This window comes from Ricinus communis, chromosome 2, assembly GCF_019578655.1.
Source record: "Ricinus communis isolate WT05 ecotype wild-type chromosome 2, ASM1957865v1, whole genome shotgun sequence".
In the NCBI taxonomy this organism is placed as follows: Eukaryota; Viridiplantae; Streptophyta; class Magnoliopsida; order Malpighiales; family Euphorbiaceae; genus Ricinus; species Ricinus communis.
This window is the reverse complement of record NC_063257.1, coordinates 4,991,089-5,012,736: the sequence shown is the minus strand read 5'-3', so window position 1 is coordinate 5,012,736 and position 21,648 is coordinate 4,991,089. Positions and strand designations below refer to the sequence as shown.

Here is a 21,648-nt window from a genome sequence, read left to right as displayed (position 1 = left end):
TTTTGTAGTATCTGCACCTAAGTATATTGGGCCTGTTTACATTATTGTTATTTTTTTCCAGGAGCTGTTGTCCAACTCAAAGCATTAACTGGTGCAATATCTGGTGATGAAAGTTTGTCTAATGCTATTGTAGAGAAGACCAAACTTCTGCAACAAATACTTGTATATGTAGTGTCGATAATGTGTACCTTCATTGATTTGAATACAAATGAATATGAAAAAGCTCAGTTATACAGTAGCTCTTTAGATTTTCCTGTCTCAGGGTGGGATGCGTTGTCGACCGGCTCTTCTAGTATTTCAAAGATTCCCACTGAGACAAGGCTGTATTGGCATCAGAAGGCAGTCATGTCAGTGATGGAAGCAGGTGGCCTCAATTGGTTAGTAGGTAAGGTAGGCACTTCCAAGTTTCTTTATGCATGCTGTGATGTCTTATGATTTGTCCAAGCACGTGTTAAAGTTGTACTGGCACATTTGACTTACTGTGGTTTATTGTTTTAAACTAAAGAGTTTAAAAATGTGAACTAAAATTTTTCACAGTTTGATTATTGAATTGTTGGCAAATTTATCATGAGATTTACCCACTTTTATCTTCAAGAGCAATATATGTTGCGTGGCTACGATTACAGTGAGATTTGATGATGTTGTTATATTTTATTTCTTTGATCGGAACTTAATCTTTTAGTTAATATTGGTCTTCAGTGTTTCGTGACACTGCCTCTTATAAATGAATATCTCAGCCGTTTAATTCGTGTAACATTCAAGGGCATCCAATATGCCTTACTACGCCTGGGAGTCATACAAAAAATACTAACATTTGATGGCTTACCTTTAGATAGTAATATAGAAGATGGCTGCATAAGCTGTTTAATATACTTTACGATTGTGCATTATTATACGTTTGCATGATCGCATCCCTGGGGGATGAGAATTAAATATCAAATCTACCTTCCTGTTGCGTATACCAATTATCTTTCTGTCTCCTATAACTTCCCTCCGGATTTGATCTAATAGTCTACCACCAATTCCGGCTTTTTGATGAAATTTGCATATATCATTTATTTCATAGACCACTTAAAGTAGTATTTTTGATGAAAAATTTATTGTTTCAGCATTCTATTTTTTCACATAGAAATGGTTTTTCTCATGGAAATTGCATGCCATTTTTTCATGAAGTGATTATGGTAGTACTTTTGATGAAAAATTTATACTGAGGCATTCCATTTCTCACGTGGAAATTGTTCTTTTTCCAGAGTTGTTACGTGTCATCAGAAGGTTTAGTTTGAAAGAACATTGGTTGGATGTATCACTTCAGTACTTGACCATGAGGACCCTTCATTTAGCATTATCTGATAATCCACGTGGTCAAAATCATTTTAAAAGTATTGGAGGGCTTGAAGTGCTGTTAGATGGACTAGGGGTTCCATCAATTAATGTGCTTTTGTTGAGGAATGCCTTTCATGTTGATGAGAAGAGGTAATTTTATTAATTCCAAATTTCACCTTTAAGTAGTGTAAGAATATTGGATATTGCTTCAGGAGCTTTGATGAATAATAACCAGTATTATAGGAAATTCAATTCTAAGGTAGAATTCAAATTCAGTATGTGTTTCTTTTTTTTCTTTTTGTTTTTTGTTTTTATTGCTGTAGTGTTTAAGCATCCATTAGTATGCCATCCTTTGTCTTCCTTATATCTAGGCCAACTTTTTAGTGTCCTAATCCAATTGGCAGCACCAATATCATTTACCATGAGTTCTATCAGAGCTGACCTTATTATGCTCAGCATAGTTTGTGCTGATTCAAAGGGTCATTGTATTACAATTTATTGTTTGCTTCTTGTAAAGATATGTTGTTTGGTCTCATTTGGGTCTTTTTCTATACCTCTACAACACTTGTGTCTGAAATTATATGCATGTTATGCTTCGGTACGTATTATTGTGCAAAGGTCCCCATAAAATTTTACAACCCAAGGAATTAACCGCACCAAAGCTCCCCTATCAAATAAACTCATTGTCTGAAGGATAACATGACCCTTTATTGGGAATCTAATGGCCTTGAAGATCTGACTCCAATGAGCATTACATCTGGTTTCATTATCCTACTGGCTTTCCCTATTTATGCTGTTGCCTTTTCCATGTGAGTATTTCATTAACATGGATGGTCTAGACAACACAGTTTCTGAGGATAATACCTCACATTATGCCATCAATAACATTCAGCAAACTTGGTTGTTTCATATTCTCTCCTTCTTGCTGACAAACCTCTATAACCTGCTATTCTGGATACCGCTGAGCCGCACTGCATCAATTTTTGGCTTCTGTGCTGACTATTTAAGGACAATTAGTTTGCTGAAATTCAGATCTCACTGTATGGAGCAAGGGGGTTGGGATGCAAAAACATGTTTCAGTGTTCTGCTACTGGTAATGGTTATTGGTTCTGGTTGTTGGTCTGAGAGTTGAGCCTTTTGCTTCTCCTTCTCTCGCTTTCAGAATGTAATTTGATTTGCTGTATAAAACATCTGGCATTTGTTCGGTAACTGATACAAGCTGTTGCTTATGTTGGGACTCGGCACTATTTCATCTAGATTATATGGTATCAAAATTTACAAAGTTTTAGCTGTACTGCTTCTTATAAGATGCAATCTTAATGTTAATTTTTTGTTATAATTTCTTTTCCATTTTTTGTACTTAAGATCCTTTTCATAAAACTCTTAGTTAAGCATTCTCTGATCTAGCAGTTTACATTTTGTTGCAGAAATCAAAGCCTGTTGCTGAAATTTTTCCAGCTTCACATTCTTTCCTTGACAGTTTTGAGAGAGGCTGTGTATCCTTGAAATTGCACCTCAATAAGTTTCTCGAATTCTTCTATGTTCATAGAGGATTTGAATGTCATATTATACTCTTTTCAAGCTAAGGGAATTTACGGTCTGGATTCATATCTGTAATTATATATTTTTCTTCTAACAAGAACGCAAGTCTGGTTTTTGATTCATGTCTTGCCAATATAACTGCCTAGGAATTCAAGTCACTGTCTATAGTCCAGAATACATGTTTTAGTGTCTTGACCAAGAAAGTGAAAAAGAGGTAATTTATGTTTTATGCTGTTAGTTATATGCTAGCAATTATTTTTCTTAACAAGTATTCAGCTTTGGAAACTTGAACAGCATGCAGTTTCTATGTGAAAATGGAAGAATTCATAAATTTGCAAATAGCTTTTGTTCACTTGCTTTCATGCTTCAAGAGTACCAGCAAAAGGCCAAGGATTTGTCTATACAGAACGATTTTCAAATGCCTGATTTTAGGTCTAGTGACAATTATGCAAAGATGGAGCCTACTTTTTCCCTGCCAGCTGGTGCTTCTTTTTCCCAATTTTGGAGTGGATATGCTGTAAATTTGAGCAGAGTGCTTTGTTCTTTCATAGCTACTCCAGACAATATCAAATCTCATAATGTCCCGTCTACCGCTGGTCGAATTGCTATGCCAGTTTCTTCCGTGTATGGTGAACTTTCAGTTAAGTGGGCTGTGAGGGTTCTTCATACTGTCTTCCTCTGCATCAAGGCTTGTTCAAATCAAAATCAATTGCCAATCCATTTAAGGTGATTCATAACATATGCTGTATTTCTCTTTGTTATGGTTTTGGCAGAACTTATGATATAAGTAGTGAGACTTTCACTAGCAAGCTGTTCAATTTTTTTTTTTTTCTTATTCTTTTCTTGGTTCCTCTGTTTTAGTTTCCATATTTTGCTTGTTAATTGGTATTGTGCAGGGTCTTTGTCAATGCTCTGCAGCATTCTGTTCTTGAGGCCTTCAGGAAGATTCTTGCTTCAACACCTTCATCGCTTGAAGTATTTAGGGAAGAGGGAATATGGGACCTTATCTTCTCGGAGAATTTTTTCTATTTTGGGCCTGCTTCAGAAGAAGTTTCTGGAGAGTATTTCACTTGCTATGACAGATTCAAGGAGAAGTATGAAACTGCTTTTCCCTCTGGTAGCGCTGACAGCCAAACAAAGGCTAGTGGCATTGAAATCCTTCAGATGGAAATAGTTTCATTTGTGGAATTTGCAGCAACTTGTAATGGAAGTGTGCATAATTTGGTAGGTGCTTCTTTGATCTTGGTAGTATTCTTGCAACAACATGGTCTTTAATTTTTTCTTTTTCAAGTTTTATGTTTTTGTAGTATGCAAGTTTTGACATGGACATTGATTTTGATATCCGATTGTTTGTAAGCTTGTTTTTCTTTGGATTTTGTGTCTCAAAGTCCACTCTCAATGCGTGGTCGATGTCTATAACTGTTGTTGGGATGAATTACATCCTTTTCTCAAACTTTGGATAATTAATATATTGTTAAGAGGAGGGAAAGAGTCAATGATGTTCCCAACTTGTTGATTGTTGTTATTGGTTGAGTAAATGAATTACTGATTTTCGTGTGAGAAATATCATTGGCTATGGGCACACTAGTATTTTGAAGACAACGAGTGAAACTATCATTCTGTTTGTTACCCGTCTCACTACTTTGTTCAATTTGGTGCTCTCTCAATTTTAGGCAAGTATAATGCTCTGGTAATTCTCTTTTATGCTCTCTGTGTGCGAAAGGGAATGGTCCTCTTTGTTGGTGGTTTTTAGGGTAACAACACTTAGAAATAAAATACAGGTATTTGTCATGGTGGAAGAAATGCCGGTCATTTTGAGGCCCTAATTGTTGTAGTAGTCCTGCAGTTTCGTAATTTACTTGCTCTTTTCTATTTAATGCAGCCTGAGTTATCCGGTTTGTTGGATGCCCTTGAACAATGTGCCTATCATTCTGAGATAGCTAATGTGGTCGCAAAGAGTCTGGTTCGTGTCTTGCAGCTTTCATCTGAGAAAACTGTTGCCTCCTTTAAGGCACTCAGTGCAATTCCTCGTGTGCTCAAAGTTGCTTGCATCCAAGCAAAAGAGTCGAGAAAGTCTGGAAGTGTAAGCCTGTCTCTTGAGAAAGTGCTTCCACCTTATACTGATGTGACATCTGATTTGCCTGAGACAGCTGAGAGTCGGCTTGAGTGCATGGAAACATGCATGCATCTGTTCACAGAATTTTTCTCAATAGCAGATGATGCGAGGAGTTCTGTTTTGCGTGATATGACTTGTATCGATTGTTTATTTGATTTATTTTGGGAAGAAGGCATGAAGAATATTGTGCTTGAGCACATTTTTGACCTTATGAAGGTATTTTGTTAGACTTTTTATTGCTTGACATGAAAGCTTTCTGTAGCCAAGTCCTGGGGCAGCTGAACTTGTAATTTCTAACTCTTCAGATAGTACCATCATCTGCAGAAGATCAAAAGGCAAAGTTGCAATTATGTTCAAAATATTTAGAAACATTTACTCAAATAAAGGAAAGAGAGAAAAGTTTTGTACAACTGTCCATTGATTTATTGGTTGGAATGAGAGAGATGCTCAGAACTGATTCAGAGGTACTTCCTCTTACATAGCTCCTTTTTTGGTTTGCCTCTTTTTTACTTTTTGGATTCTTGGGTGTTTGTGGTGTCTGGTGGTTTTAGTGGTAGGAATATGGGTTGAGAGGGAATTTAGGGTGCTTATGTTTGGAATTTTGCTTCATGTTGTTTTGATGTCTCATCTATTCCTTTTCTGTCTCTTTTCTTCAGTACTATCAGGCATTGTTTCGTGACGGTGAATGCTTTTTGCATGTTGTCTCTTTATTAAATTATGGTAATCTTGATGAGGCAAATGGGGAGAAGTTAGTTTTAAATGTTCTTCAGACTCTTACCTGTCTCCTTGCAAGTAATGACAGTTCCAAGGTAATCCCTTTTTTCTGCTCCTTGTGTGTGTTTGACTGTCTCTTACTTTTTGAGAATCGATGAAAGCTTGATCTATGTATTTATCTTAGGTTGTATTTAGACAGGAAGTCTGAACTTCAATGATCATAATTTGAGCTTTATGTTAATTTTATATAAAAATTCAGACTTACAAATGCTACTAATTTGAAATGGCTTAATGACCAGTAAAATCCAAACGCATGCGTGAATTTGCAAGTTTGTCCTATTGTTTGGAAATAGGCAAGTTTATCCTAATTAGGAAACATATTTGAGTCTTATCCACCTAGTAAAAAAAAAAAAAATGATGATAACAATGTTTTATCTGCTACTATAAAAAAATATAAGATTTTTCTTAAAGCATCTCATGAAGTAAAAAATTCAATATTTATACTTCTTGTTAATTATTTATAAATATACTTTTTGTTTATATTAATTACTTAAATCAGTTTTTTATTCAAATTTGACCAGCATTTTCTTACTAGGATAAAATTGCCTATTTTAAAACAATTGCACAAAAGTGAAAATCTAAGCAAAATTTTGGATTTTTCTAGTCATCGGGCCATTTAAATTTATACTTGTCCTTTTGGTTTCTTAAAGCACTTTTGGAATCCATATTCATGAACATAAGCACTATATATGGATAGATCTGACCACCCAAGTAAACCTGCAGTTAATGAATCTTATCGAAGTAATTTAAACCAAATACTAGTTAAGTACCTTAAATTCAATTACTCCCCATCTAAATATAATCTTAATATATTTTTTAATTTCTAAATGAATTTTTGTTGCATCATTTATGTTATACCTAAGCACGGGAAACAAATTGTTTTGGGATTTTGTACATCTTTTTTTGTCCTATAAAATGCATCTAGGTTGCAATTTCATATCTCCACATGCTCTAATAACAGTTTTGACGGTAGTAGTACCTCGAGGCTAAAGATAAGTTTTACTAGAAAGTTTTAATGAAGTTCATATCGGTACAAAAAACCAAAAAAAGCAGAAGGGGTGAAGAAAACGTAGTTATGCTTGTGGTGGTAAGTGAATTGGCTTAATAAGGAATTTTGTTAACTTAGGACTTCTTTTCTGTATACCAAGTACCACAAATCTGATAGTTTTCTTGCTAGTATACAGTCTCCCTTGTATGCATATGTTTCTGTACGAGTATTCTCATGCTCTCTCTCTCTCTCTCTCATTTTCTGAATGCCAGAATTTATCTTGCTGCTGTGCTTATGTATCCACTAACCTTTGCAGGCTTCATTTAGAGCTCTTGTTGGCAAGGGTTATCAAACCATGCAAAGTTTGCTGTTGGACTTTTGTCAGTGGAGTCCAAGTGAAGCACTTTTGACTTCACTTCTTGACATGCTTGTTGATGGAATGTTTGATATAAAAGCTAACCCTCTGATAAAGGTGATTCCTCACCTGAAAGTTTGAATTCATTGTCAGTGTTATTGTTACCTGATTATTCACAAGTTGTTGGTTAAAACCATTAACCATTTTATAATAACACCGGATACATGCATAATAATGTTTCCAAGTGAGTGCTGTTTCTGAAATGGTTTCCCCCCTTGTTTTGGTTCAGAATGAAGATGTCATCGTACTTTATCTGAGTGTTCTGCAGAAGGTTGGTTTTTCATTTCCCTACTACATTCTTAATTTTTAATACCATCTCTCTCCTCTTTTTTAATGTATTATGACAATGTCAGTCTATATCATTGCTTGCTATTTTGTGATTGGGCAGAGCAGTGATTCTTTGCGGAACTATGGGCTCAATGTGTTTCTGCAGCTGATCAGGGATTCCATTTCTAATCGAGCTTCATGCGTCAGAGCGGGAATGCTTAATTTTCTTCTTGATTGGTTTTCTGAAGAAGATAATGATAGTGCCATTTTGAAAATTGCACAACTGATTCAGGTTATTGGTGGACATAGCATATCTGGGAAGGATATTCGTAAGATCTTCGCTCTCCTACGAAGTGAGAAGGTTGGAAGCCGGCAGCAGTACTGCTCACTTTTGTTGACCACTGTGTTGTCAATGCTAAATGAGAAGGGACCTGCTGCCTTTTTTGATCTCAATGGGAATGATACTGTAAGTTTACATTCTAGAAGCTACTTAAAGAATAATATGTTCTAGCATAAAAACTATTTAGTAGTCCCTTCTGCGACTATTTTATTTTGTGCGGAAAGAAATTTCATTGAGAAAGAGGAAGGACCAAACCCCACCACCACCCCAATAAAATAAAGATGTGTACAAGCATAGATATTAGCCAAAAACACCACCTTGTCCAGAACAAACTAAGGAACAGATTTAGAATCTTGAAGATACGTGCATGTCTTCCCATACAAATATTCCGAACACCGCAAAAGTTATAAATTAAAAGTTCCAGAAAACTTTGGCATCTTTTTGGCTTCCAAATCCTGGATCAAATCAACAAGCCAATGCTTCTAGCCTCCTCATAGATGCTAGATAAGCAATTCCAAATTCCTAATAAGTCTCACTATACTTTCAATATGTAATGCATCAATCAAGAGTGCAACTATAACTGAATGTGCTAGGGATAGTTCTTTTGTTGCTGTGATATTGCTTTCTTGTTGATTTAGTAATGAATAACAATGGTGTGGAGTTAATGTTAAAGGTAAGCCTTCTCTTTCTGTGGTTTTTTTGTTATGTTGGCTCTTAGGGGTTTATAGTTTAAGGCGAGCCTTCTCTTTTTGTGGTTTTATGTTATTTTGGCTCTTATGCATTTTTGTCATGAGCATTATACTTGATTCCCTAAAATATTAGCTATCCTCAAGATTGAATAATCTACTGATTTTTGAGCAAGGAAGAATATCCTATTTTCTACATTGTCTGCCTGCTGTAAATTTATACTAATCATTTGTACTGCAACATATGAGATATTGGCAACAGTTAATAGCTAGTTATTATGTCTATTGTTGGAAGCCATTGCTGTTTCATTTCAATCAATGTGTTTTTATAAAATGATTTTCAGTTATCTTTTGCTTTACATTATTAATTGGGATAAGTACATAAAAATGTTCTGTGGTTTCATCATTTGACAATTTTCAGTATATGGTATCTTTTCAGACAAAAGGAAGCATGTGGTTACAAATTGTGACAAAAAAAATATCTCACCTTTAAAAATTCTCGATTTGCAAGAATCCAACCACCTTTATGCTAATCAGCCATTATTATCATGTTAGATGTGTTTGATAATGTGAGTTTGGAGCTTAATAACTCTTAATTCCAATATTTGATTGTAAATCGCAATTTAAGAAGTCATTAATCTGATAATATCGATTTAACGGTTAAACAATAACATTTTGAGTTGTTAAGCTCTAAGCTCTTATTATCAAACACGAGAAATATGACAATGATGGTTGATCGGAGTAAAGATGGTTAAATTCTTGCCAATTGAAATATTTTAGCGGTAAAATACCTTTTTTTGTCACAATTTGTAACCACATGTCTTTTTTTGTCTGAAAAGAAACCACATATTAAAGTTGTCAAAATGATGAAACCACAAGGTACTTATATGTACTTATCCTTTATCAATTTATAACTCCTATTATTGTTTGTTCAGAAACTAACATGTTATTTTGCGCTGTTGTAGGGGATCACTATTAAAACACCTGTTCAGTTGCCTCTCAATAAGGGTTTCTCGTTTTCATGTTGGCTTAGGGTAGAAAGCTTCCCTAGAAATGGAGCGATGGGCCTTTTCAGTTTCCTAACTGAAAATGGGAGAGGGTGCTTGGCAGTACTTGGGAAGGATAAGCTTATTTATGAGGTAAGCTTTTCTTGGCGAATGAGGATTTAATTTGAGCTAAATATGTAACTGAAAACCTTGAAATTATTTATACTAAGTTCATTAGTTTTCTGGCTTTCCTAGCACTTTATCCTGTACGGTCTAGTCTTTTGCTGGCTAAAAGGTCAGTTTGCCCCTTGAAATTAACTTTCTGGCCTAATAGGTCAGCAACTTGGAAAAAAATGGCCAATATAATCCTAAATTAGGCTTGAAAGTAGGGTGTCACAGAAATTCCGTTTCGAACGAGTAAATAGAACTAAAATATGAAAAGTTTATACTTGTAATAGCAAATGCAAGTAAATATATATTTTTTTCTTTTAAATTTCTATCTTTTCTATACTTTCGATCTTTGATGTAGCATCATTTTCCCTCTCTCTTGCTTCACTCTCTAATCCTCTCCAACCTTTTCATCTATTCCTGTCAAAGAACCTACCAAAAAGCTTAAGCTGTTAGATGAGGCTCCAAAAATAGTTTTCATATCTCTAACACACACCCTGCATGTGAATACCCATTGGGCTTGAAGCGTGAACAAACACAAGCCTATTTTACCTTGTGCTGAAATATTTAGTTAATAATGTGGAGGTTGCCAAGGTTCGAACTTTAGACCATTTGATCATAGAAGCTCTAGTACTATGTCAAAGAATCATTCCACCCAAAAGCTTAAGCTGTTAGGTGAGGGTCAAAGAATAGTTTTATATCTCTAACAATCCCCTCTAATGTCGTTATGTTTAGACTTCTTTCTTTTCTTTTCTTTCACTTTTGTTTCACTCACCACCAGAAAAGTACTTTGATTCATTGGAAATTGCTATTCACAAGCTTAGAGAAAGAAAGCTAGGTAGCTGGCAAGCAGATGTATTTTTCTAATAAGAAGTGGCGATTTTCTTGTCTTTGGGTAGTGAAGAGACTTGTGGTTAAAATGGCCTTTTAGCTATCTTTTGTTAGTGGCTTGCTATAATTTTCATTTCTTTGGCAGTCGATCAATCTGAAGCGGCAATCTGTTCAACTTCATATTAACTTGGTCAGGAAAAAGTGGCACTTTCTTTGTATAACTCACAGCATTGGAAGGGCATTTTCTGGGGGTAGCTTGTTGAGATGTTATATAGACAGTAGTCTTGTATCATCAGAAAGATGCAGGTTATATACTTGATCCAGTATTTCTGTATAACAATCCTCTAATATGGATGAATAAGAATTCTATTCGAATTTTATCCCTAAAATGGATCTTGCCCTGCCTGACTAGCGATCTTTTGTGGTACAGATATGCAAAAGTTAATGAATTATTGACGAATTGTAGAATTGGCTCAAAAATCACTTTGCCTCAGAATGAAGAAGATGGTTCTCTAGACTCCGTCCAAGATATATTTTCTTTTCATGGTCAGATTGGTCCCGTTTATGTATTTTCTGATGCTATTTCATCTGAGCAAGTCCATGGCATATATTCCTTAGGACCAAGCTACATGTACTCATTCCTTGACAATGAATCTGCACCATTTTATGATAGTCCGTTGCCTAGTGGAATTCTTGATGCTAAAGATGGTCTGGCATCCAAAATTATCTTTGGACTAAATGCACAGGTCTTTCCTATCTTCATGGAATATTCTCCCTTTTAAGCTGGCTCTGTTATTAGCCATACTCAAACAGTTGTTTACTTTTTCAGGCAAGTGATGGCAGGAAATTGTTTAATGTTTCTCCAGTTTCAGATCACACTTTGGATAAGCAGACAATTGAGGCGCATGTAATGGTTGGTACGCAGCTATGTTCACGACGCTTGCTGCAACAAATCATTTACTGTGTTGGAGGTGTGTCTGTTTTTTTCCCTCTCATTGCACAGTCTGATAGATATGAAAGTGAAGAAAGTGGATCTTTTGAACATGCATTACTTACTCCCATCACAAGAGAGCGATTGACAGCTGAGGTTATTGAGCTTATAGCTTCTGTATTGGATGACAACTTAGCAAATCAACAGCAAATGCATCTTCTATCTGGTTTTTCAATACTGGGTTTCTTGCTGCAATCAGTTCCACCGCAGCAACTTAATCTGGAAACACTTTCGGCCTTGAAACATTTGTTTAATGTGGCTGCAAATTGTGGTATGCTTCCACTCCAAAGGCCTTTTCAATTGGATTTACTCATAAAGTGTTATGTCCATGTGTTTTGAATTTAGATGCCATACTCATAGTGTACATGGCTTGAGCATTAATGTTCTTTGCTTTTGTTTTTGCTCACTGCTTCTGCTTCAGGTTTAGCGGAGCTTCTTGTGAAGGATGCTATATCTAGCATTTTTCTTAATCCTTTCATCTGGGTCTACACTGCATATAAGGTGCAGCGTGAACTGTACATGTTTCTGGTACAGCAATTTGACAATGATCCAAGGTTGCTCTCAAGCTTGTGTGGGCTTCCACGTGTTATTGATATAATTCGCCAATTTTATTGGGACAATTCAAAATCTCGATTTGCTATTGGAAGCAAGCCTCTTCTTCATCCCATTACCAAGCAAGTTATTGGAGAGAGACCTCATAAAGAAGAAATACACAAAGTTCGTCTTCTTTTATTGAGCCTTGGTGAAATGTGCCTCAGGTATAGTCCTTATGGGCAGCTTGTCATTTGCAGGACCTGTAATTCAATCTTTTTTCTGGAAAGCATGCACATAATTACACAAGCATGTATTCGTTTTGGTTCTCTCTAATGGTTGGGCTACAAAAAGCCCTTCCCATCCATTAAGTCCCTCAGCCTAAAATTTAGCAGGATGCTGCATATCTGGTCTGCACATCTTGGATCTTTATGTGTTATTCTTATTTGCCCCTGGTGTAGTTGATCATTATGTATCTTGTACTTTGCTAGTTCTAATATTAAAGTTGGGGATACGCAGGCAGAGTATTGCAGCAGCAGATATAAAGGCTCTAATAGCCTTTTTTGAAACAAGCCAAGATATGACCTGCATTGAGGATGTCCTGCATATGGTCATCCGTGCTCTTTCTCAAAAACCACTTCTTATTGCTTTCCTTGAACAAGTAAATATGATTGGTGGTTGCCACATTTTTGTCAATCTGCTTCAGAGGTATGCCTTACTTTAAAACATTGCACAAAGATGCAACCTGCTTCTGTTGCACTATAGAATTCAATATTATTTCAATTATTTAGTGATCCTTAGGGGTGAAGACAATGAAGGGTGAGAATAGCTGCTAACTTATTATGGTTGGTGTACTTGGATTAAAATTGGACTAAAGGATTACTATTTTGGGGATGGTTAATTGAACTGATATTGACATTAAAATGGAGACCAGGCATAATGGTATATCTACTCAGTGATGCTTGTCAAGCTAGCAGAGTAATTATAGCCAGATCTGAAATTTATGGCTAAGTTCCAGTTTTGCTTAAAAATTGGAAATGTAATTGCATGATTAATTTAACTGACACTGACATTAAAATGGATACCAGGCAGAATGATATTTCAAGTCAGGGATGTTTGTCAAGTTAGCAGAGTATCTATAGCCTGATCTGAGTTTATGGCAAAGGCCCAGTTTTGATTAAAAATTGGAAATACGTAAACCTTGAACTGTACATGCTAGTGGGATTTGGAGGCTTAGGGCATTACACTTACTGGAGCTATCTTGATGTTTGAGGGCCATTTTAAAGTTCTTTATCCTTTAAAAATGTGCTATATGTATCTATTTCTTATGTCCAATCTGGAATAATCTAGAAATTGAGACCAGTGATGCATGGATTTTACTTGCAACTTCCTACTTGTTTTCAATAGGGAACATGAGACCATCAGATTGCTCAGCTTGCAGTTCCTAGGAAGGCTCTTGGTTGGCTTACCATCTGAAAAGAAGGGGCCAAGATTTTTCAGTCTTTCTGTTGGAAGATCAAGATCTCTTTCAGAAAACCAGAAGAAGAACAGCTCAAGGATGCAGCCTATCTTTTCAGTTATCTCTGACAGGCTGTTCACATTTCCGCTGACAGATAATTTATGTGCTAGCTTGTTTGATGTTCTTCTTGGTGGTGCTAGTCCCAAACAGGTGCTAACAATTTACGGATAGGTTTGCTTTGTTTACTGATTGTAGGGACTAAGGATCTGCTTTGCTCATGAGTTATATCTGATTTTTCTTTTTTGACATTGGTCCATGTAGGTTCTACAGAAAAACAGCCAGGTTGAAAAGCCAAAAAATAAAGGAAATAGCTCTCATTTCTTTCTTCCTCAGATCTTGGTTCTCATTTTCAGATTCTTGTCTACCTGTGAGGATGTATCTGCAAGAACAAAAATAATTAGAGATTTGCTCGATTTACTTGATTCAAGTTCTTCGAATATTGAAGCTCTAATGGTATGACAGTGGAATATTTGAGTTGTTTTTTTGCTGAATTATTTTCTAATTAGATGTGTACTGGTCGTAGGAGTACGGATGGCATGCCTGGTTAACAGCTTCTTTAAAGCTTGACGTGTTGAAAGAATACAAAATTGAGTCTCGGAACTACAATGAAAATGAGTTGCTTGAGCAGAACTTGGTTAGGAGTTTATTTTGTGTTGTTCTTTGTCATTATATATTTTCTGTAAAAGGTGGCTGGCAACGGTTGGATGAAACAGTGAATTTCCTCCTCCTGCACTGTGAGCATGTATGTTGCAATTCTGACAACCACCATACATCTGGTATAAAACTTGTGCATGTTATTAGTTCAATCACTAATCTAAAGATGGTTCTTCTTTCCCCTTGTTTGTCACAGGGTGGCATACCATACCGATACTTTCTTCGTGATATTTTTGAGGACCTGGTTCAAAGGCTGGTTGATTTTTCTTATGATGAAAATATTTTTTCTGGGCAACCATGTCGTGATAATGCTCTATTTCTTCTACGGATGATTGATGAGATGCTTGTCTCTGATGTTGACCATAAAGTTCTGGTATGCTTGTCATTTATCATTCTTATCTAGGTGATGCAAACAAGGAAGATTAGTATTAATATTTTAATTCAGGGGCCACCATAAGCCACTTGTCCTAAGGTTATTAGATGGGAGGATTTATTTCCCAAATACTCATTACTATTAGTTGTCTAATAGCATATTATTGCACGAATTATGCCTTCATTCGTATTCCATATTGTGCTGCAAAACTCGCTGCTTGATAAGTGGATATCTTTTAGCCTAATAGAAAGCAAAGATGTAAAAAATACATCATTAGATTGGGGAATATACCTCCTGATATGAGTAAGCCTCCACCTAGTTAAGAATAGTTTATCAATCAGTCAATTTCTCTTTAAATTTTCGTAATTGAAGCCAAACACACTTCTCCCTGAACTTAGCTCCAACATCCTTTCAGTTATCCTGTCAGACATGAAGAGGTTGTTCATAGATTGTTGGCCAACAGATTCTCATCTCATAAAGGAAAATCAACTTTGGTATTTCTAATTGACATCATACCTGTTCAAACATGGATAATCAACTCGTTTTCATCTTACTTGGAGTTTTCAGCCAACAACATAGAGATTTTCTTTTACATCCTTAAAAAATTATCTTATTCCGTTAGTTCTTTTAATAAAATCGTCCGTTCATAGACAAATAAAAGAAGCGAATCCCTTGAGAGCTGTCCTAGTGTTCCTTCAAAAGTTCAGGGAAGTGCTCCACCTTCAGTCTTACTTCTGAAAAAAGATAAGGGGAATAGGCATCCAGACTGGCCATTCACATCAATGAAAAGAGGGATTGCAATTTGATACTATTCTAAGGAGGCTTTGAGTGATAGAGAAAAGTGTTCTCCCCTATTGATTGATGCTAGTAAATGATTTATATGAGGAGGATGAGTTCTCAATAAGACTTGACCAAGGAAACTAAAATCATAGATGAGGGAGTTCCAACAAAGTATTAACATTTAAACACCCAGAAACCTTAATTCCTATCAAAGTTTCTTTCCTTCACCTAATTCTCTTATGCAGATAGGATATATAGTAACACTGTCCATGACCCTTTGCTAATCTTCATAGCTTGGTGAAGCTTAATCCTAAAAGGAGTCTATCAATTCCTTCTTTTTGCCCATAAGCCTCTCATAAAAGCCATTCAAGTCTATTACTCGTCCCCTCTAAGAAATATTCTGAAAAAGCCCAAAACAACATTAATGGAGTTGTCGACTTTATTGCATTAAAATGGAGAGCTTGGATGCATTACTTCTTTGGTGTTGTGCTTTTTGAATGAGATGAATGCTTTCATTTTAAAAAGTCAGAAATTCTTTGATTTGTTGTGGGGCAAGGTGAGGTTCAGCTTTTTTGTGAGCTAATGCATTAGGATTCAGTAGCTTTCACACGGGGAAGAGTCAGTGGGTGTGGATTCCGTCATTGCATCTTCATTACTTTCTGTGTTTTGTCAGAAAAAGAACTTGAACTTTGTTTACATTACGAAGTGCACAAAACCTCTGGTGCTACCTAGACTAACTTGGTATTGGTGCATCAGAAGCATTGCTTAACCTACTTATATATTGTTGACAGTTTTATGTTGTTATTACACAAAGCATTATTTCATCGATTTATGTTATGGTTTTTCATGTTCTTTCTTTCTATTCTGGTTGTAGCTATGAAAGAGCATGTAAACCTAGCTCCTCTCTTTCTTGCAGTTTCCAGCAAATGGCTTGGATATGTCTCCTGATTCTATAGAATTTGAAACTCAAAAGGATTATGACTTCTCACTATATGAGATCTTGCAAGGAGAATTTGATAACCAAACATTAAGGTACTGCTATTAAGTTTTTCATTTGTCATTTTTTCCCAAAATGACACTTTTCTTCATGCTATCTGTGTGTTTGTTTTAATGCATCTGACATGATATCGTCATTGCTCCTTTCATGCCTGCATACATGTTACTGTAAATGGACTAAAGAAAGTACCTTTTGATATCAGCTACTTGTTCTGACATTGTCTTGTATTTTCCATTATATTTTTTTCTTGTTTTTTTGATGATTAGAAATCCATGGGCTTGCAAGCACCCAATCACACTTGAAGATGACCTAATTGATGATAAGTGGTGGAATCTATATGACAATTTGTGGATTATCATCAGTGAGATGAATGGTAAGGGGCCGAGCAGGATGTTACCCAAGTCGGCATCAACAGTTGGACCCTCATTTGGCCAAAGAGCACGTGGCCTAGTCGAATCATTGAACATTCCAGCTGCAGAAATGGCTGCAGTTGTTGTATCTGGAGGGATTGGAAATGCCTTGGGTGGAAAACCAAATAAAACTGTTGATAAAGCCATGCTTTTAAGAGGGGAGAGGTGCCCAAGGATTGTGTTTCGACTTGCATTTGTATATCTTTGCAAATCTTCTCTAGAAAGAGCATCACGGTGTGTCCAACAGGTCATTTCACTTTTGCCTTCTCTTCTGGCTGCTGATGATGAGCAGAGTAAGAGCAGATTGCAGTTTTTCCTCTGGTACTATTTCTTTCGCCTTAACTGCATATTCATGTATTTGTCCATTATTTTGGATGTCATACATCTGGCCTTGACTGCTACAGTCTTGGACACAGAGTCTCTTTGTTAAGTGTTTATCATAAGGTTGTGACTTTGAGCCGTCATCCTTCTCAGGGTTTTGCTTTTTATAAGGTCCCAATATGGGATGTTAGATGATGGTGCTCGTTTCCATGTTATATCACACTTGATTCGAGAAACAGTCAACTGTGGGAAAGCAATGCTTGCTACTGCCATTGTGGCTAGAGACGACTCTTCTGATTCGGGGACTAACTCAAAGGATACAGGCTCCATTCATAATCTGATTCAAAAGGATCGGGTCCTAATGGCGGTGTGTTTTCAATTACTAATTTTGCATCCTTGCTTTGTATTATGTTAAATGCAATTTAATTAAATTTTCAATTGTTTTCTTCAATTTTTGATAGTTACAAACGTTTTAGCTGATGTGTAGTTTACGATTATATGGAGTTCGATCAAGTGAAAGAAACTGTTACCTTGAGGTCCTTACAGACACTCCCATCACGTCTTACTATGCTTAGTCTCATCCGAAGAATTACATACTGAATAAATGCTTCTATTGGATAAAACTAATTTGTACTAGGTTTCTTTCCATTGCGACTCTTTTTGTGGACATTGTCTTCAACTGGCAAACATTTTGGTCTTCTAGCGTTCCTCTTCAAGTTACAAGGAAATTTATGACTGCATAAAACGCCCATCATAGTTCTCCATTTAAACCATGTATGACATCCTTGTTTCATTCCTATATCCATCATATGATAATACTTGAAGATAGTTAAATTCAAAAGAAGATGTGACATTTTACACATTGAACAATAGTATAAGATCTGTCTAGAGTAAATATTTAACTAACTACTTTGCCATTGAAGCATTAGCTTACTTTGTTCTCAGAAATGGTTATGTGCTCCTTCCATGCAAAGTCCAACTTGAGAAAATAAAAATACATAAACAAGTTTTGTCAATACCTCGGTCTGCATCCAGTTGCCAGACACTCATTTCCTGTGCAAGAGTACTACTTTTAATAGATCATGATAGGTGGATGGTGAAGTATCTTCAGAATTTAATCTATACATTACATTACATGCATCTGATGCATGCTTTGCTCTTTCAGTTTCCCCTTATACTATTTTATTCAATGTTCAGTTTTTTCTCTGCAGGTCTCTGAGGAGTTAAAATATTTAAAGACATCAGTATCTGATCGCTCCAAGCAGTTGCTTGAGCTTCGTGCTAGGATGGATGAAACTACCTCTGTAGAGACTGCTAATAAGAAAGCATTTGAAGACGAAATACACAGCAGCCTGAACACAATCCTTGCTTCAGATGACAGCAGAAGAGCTACATTCCAGTTCGCTCATGAGGTGGATCAGCAAAATGTAGCTGTATGTGTTATCTGCATCATATAAACTACTTCTTTCACTCTTACCATGGGTTCACTGCTTTTGTTATCCATGAAATGCGGATTTTTTTTTTAATTTTCTTTTATTTCACATGCACGTAATGATCCTCTCTTCTTCAACAGGCAAAATGGATACACATGTTCCGCACGTTGATTGATGAGAGAGGGCCCTGGTCAGCTAATCCTTTTCCAAATTGTGTAGTAATGCATTGGAAACTTGACAAGACAGAGGATGCGTGGCGACGCAGGCCCAAGTTAAGACGGAATTATCATTTTGATGATAAGCTTTGTTATCCTCCATCCACTATCTCAAGTTACGAGGATACTTCATCTGTTAATGAAAGCAAATCTAGTTTCGTGGGGCATATTCCTGAGCAAATGAAGCGGTTTCTGCTGAAAGGAGTGCGCAGGATAACTGACGAGGGGAGTTCAGAAGTTAGCGAAAATGATGCTGAACCTAACAGCCAAAATGCATCCATTTCTGAGGATCTTTCTGAGAGTCATTATTCGGACCTAGCTAAAGGAAACAGTGATCAGAAGGATGTGATACAGGACGGCCAAGACCCTTCTTCCTCCTCACAGGAGACAGAACCTAGTGAGGTATGTTTGGACTCATTGAAAGAACATAATTTCAGACAGGATTGCTGCATTGGTAATGTGTGCACTGTTGTTGCAGGTTCTTATGTCAGTTCCATGTGTACTTGTGACACCAAAGAGAAAATTAGCAGGAAAATTGGCAGTCATGAAAAATTTCTTGCACTTTTTTGGGGAGTTTCTGGTTGAAGGTACTGGAGGATCATCTGTTTTCAAAAACTTTGATGCTGCAGGCAGTACTGATGCCACCAAACTTGAACAGAAAAGCAAGTCTCTGAAATGGCCTGTACATGATTTTAGTAGTCTGAAAGGGGTTTCTGTTGATAATGTAGAGACAGTAAATGAAAATGCACATCAAAGACAGTTAAAGCATGTCAAGCGGCATAGAAGATGGAACATTGCCAAGGTATGAAATCTAAGTAATTCTGAGTTTTGCTTTTTCTTTTTCTTTCAATCTCTTATATAATATTTTATTTATTTTTTGTCTGTTGTAGATTAAATCAGTCCATTGGACTCGGTATCTACTTAGATACACTGCTATAGAAGTTTTTTTTGGTAATTCAGTTTCGCCAGTCTTTTTGAATTTTGGGTCACAAAAGGATGCAAAAGAAGTTGGGACTCTAATAGTTGCTACTAGAAATGAATTCCTGTTTCCAAAAGGAAGTAGTAAGGACAAAAGTGGAACTATTATGTTTGTCGATAGACGTGTAGCCCTGGAGATGGCAGAGATTGCCAGAGAAAGCTGGAGGAGAAGGGATATAACGAACTTTGAATACCTAATGATTCTCAACACACTTGCAGGGAGGTCTTATAATGATTTAACACAATATCCTATCTTTCCTTGGGTCTTAGCTGATTATTCATCTGAGGTTCTCGATTTTAACAAGTCATCAACATTTCGTGATCTTACTAAACCTGTTGGGGCACTTGATGCGAAACGGTTTGAGGTTTGTTCACCGTCATTGATTTGCTTAGGGCTAATGTATCTGGGTGTGGGTTAATCTTGACTAGTCTTTGACACATATTTTAACCTTTGCTTCACATGTACAGGTGTTCGAAGATCGATACCGTAACTTTTCTGATCCTGATATACCCAGGTAAGATTCTAATCAGTATCAAGAAATCCAGCGTTCTTTTCACTCTATAGTTTGTTATTCTGATGTGCAACTGTACTTGTATTTCTTCATGCAGTTTCTACTATGGGTCTCATTACTCAAGTATGGGGATTGTGCTGTTTTATCTTCTTAGATTAGAGCCATTCACATCACTTCATCGTAATTTGCAGGTACAGACTTGAGATACAACGTTAATGATACAATCATGTAGTACATTTGGTATTTAGTCAGTTTCCATAGAACAAAATGTGATGCGTGGACGACATTTTCATCTATAGTAGCAGTAGCTAATCTTTATGATATTAAGAAGTAGACAATTATTTTAAATAGTAGTTTATTATATGGTTTTAATTTTCTTTCAGATGTGCTATATTTCATCATTGTAATTTTATTTACCCATCAATAATTAAATTCATTGGAGCAATAATTAAATTCATTGGAGTTCTCTAAGCGATGGCTTCTCTTGACTACCTAATAATTCATTCTTATATCTCCATACACACACTGTGACTTCTTATTTCACTGATCTATTTTATGAACATGCTTTCTTTTGCTATGTGATATTTGCTAATATGGATTGTTGCTGGCTTAATGACAGCTTTAAATAATTTACTCTTCAGCCATATAGAGGCTTTAGGACCACATAATGCTCCAGTCGGTCTACCCCATGATAGCACGTGAATATTTTCACAATCTAAAGTTTTCGTTCATTATTGCAACTACTGCTTTATGTGAAATTCTCAGTTATAAGTTGGTTTTGTCCTACTTGATTTTGTTATTTTAAAAAGGTTGCATTCAAGAAATTTAGAATTATCATTCACCACAATCTGAATTGAGAAAGGTCTGAGTTTTTTATATCCCTGTGTTTCTTGTATGAGATGGGTGTTATAGTCTATAAGATGATATCCTGCACAGTTAGCTGTATGCTAGGTTCAGTATGATCTCTTGGTGCTCATATGTTTTCTAATTTCGTTCTGACTATACATGTTTATGTCATCTTGCCTCCTAGTCTAAAATCTTCAGTAAGCTGTTGTTTTTATCAGGGTGGTAAATTTGATCATGCGGATCGTCTTTTCCAAAGCATTGAAGGGACATACAGAAATTGCCTATCTAATACAAGTGATGTCAAGGAATTGATTCCTGAGTTCTTTTACATGCCAGAATTTCTTGTTAACTCAAACTTTTATCATCTTGGAGTCAAACAAGATGGAGAGCCAATAGGAGATGTTTGTCTCCCTCCTTGGGCTAAGGTATGTGAGGCTGCGAGCTTCCCCTTTCAGTCCATCTAGTGCATATTCAGTCCATTGGTTCGGGATCCACAATTAATTTGGAGTTAATTCAGTTCTTGATCCAAAAGGACATGAATATCAATCTAGATAGGAGAAGAGGACCAGTGGCGGCTTCATTCTCTTTAAGTTTTACAAATATTGCATTAGGTGAAGATGAACATATTTTTCTTATATCTAGAAGAAAGAAC

The 21,648-nt window shown here is 36.2% G+C and overlaps 1 protein-coding gene across 2 annotated transcripts in view; it reads left to right on the top strand.

Moving 5' to 3' along the window:
* Nucleotides 1-21,648, top strand: part of LOC8280355 (BEACH domain-containing protein B) — a 29,983-nt gene that overhangs the window by 4,147 nt on the left and 4,188 nt on the right. The window contains exons 6-36 of one of the 2 annotated variants that reach the window (XM_015724296.3): nt 62-385; nt 1,251-1,473; nt 2,751-2,819; nt 3,142-3,591; nt 3,762-4,089; nt 4,748-5,197; nt 5,287-5,445; nt 5,638-5,790; nt 7,060-7,215; nt 7,388-7,429; nt 7,547-7,891; nt 9,417-9,590; nt 10,582-10,742; nt 10,867-11,182; nt 11,266-11,698; nt 11,849-12,185; nt 12,478-12,666; nt 13,366-13,627; nt 13,739-13,930; nt 14,001-14,219; nt 14,328-14,504; nt 16,201-16,316; nt 16,548-17,012; nt 17,166-17,379; nt 18,224-18,445; nt 18,586-19,062; nt 19,139-19,462; nt 19,551-20,003; nt 20,107-20,153; nt 20,248-20,341; nt 21,215-21,421. In XM_015724296.3, coding sequence (XP_015579782.2) covers nt 62-385; nt 1,251-1,473; nt 2,751-2,819; nt 3,142-3,591; nt 3,762-4,089; nt 4,748-5,197; nt 5,287-5,445; nt 5,638-5,790; nt 7,060-7,215; nt 7,388-7,429; nt 7,547-7,891; nt 9,417-9,590; nt 10,582-10,742; nt 10,867-11,182; nt 11,266-11,698; nt 11,849-12,185; nt 12,478-12,666; nt 13,366-13,627; nt 13,739-13,930; nt 14,001-14,219; nt 14,328-14,504; nt 16,201-16,316; nt 16,548-17,012; nt 17,166-17,379; nt 18,224-18,445; nt 18,586-19,062; nt 19,139-19,462; nt 19,551-20,003; nt 20,107-20,153; nt 20,248-20,341; nt 21,215-21,421 — 7,778 coding nt within the window. Of the gene's footprint in view, nt 1-61; nt 391-1,250; nt 1,474-2,750; nt 2,820-3,141; nt 3,592-3,761; nt 4,090-4,747; nt 5,198-5,286; nt 5,446-5,637; nt 5,791-7,059; nt 7,216-7,387; nt 7,430-7,546; nt 7,892-9,416; nt 9,591-10,581; nt 10,743-10,866; nt 11,183-11,265; nt 11,699-11,848; nt 12,186-12,477; nt 12,667-13,365; nt 13,628-13,738; nt 13,931-14,000; nt 14,220-14,327; nt 14,505-16,200; nt 16,317-16,547; nt 17,013-17,165; nt 17,380-18,223; nt 18,446-18,585; nt 19,063-19,138; nt 19,463-19,550; nt 20,004-20,106; nt 20,154-20,247; nt 20,342-21,214; nt 21,422-21,648 lie in introns of those variants that run through there. The other variant, XM_015724297.3, reaches the window with a different exon arrangement.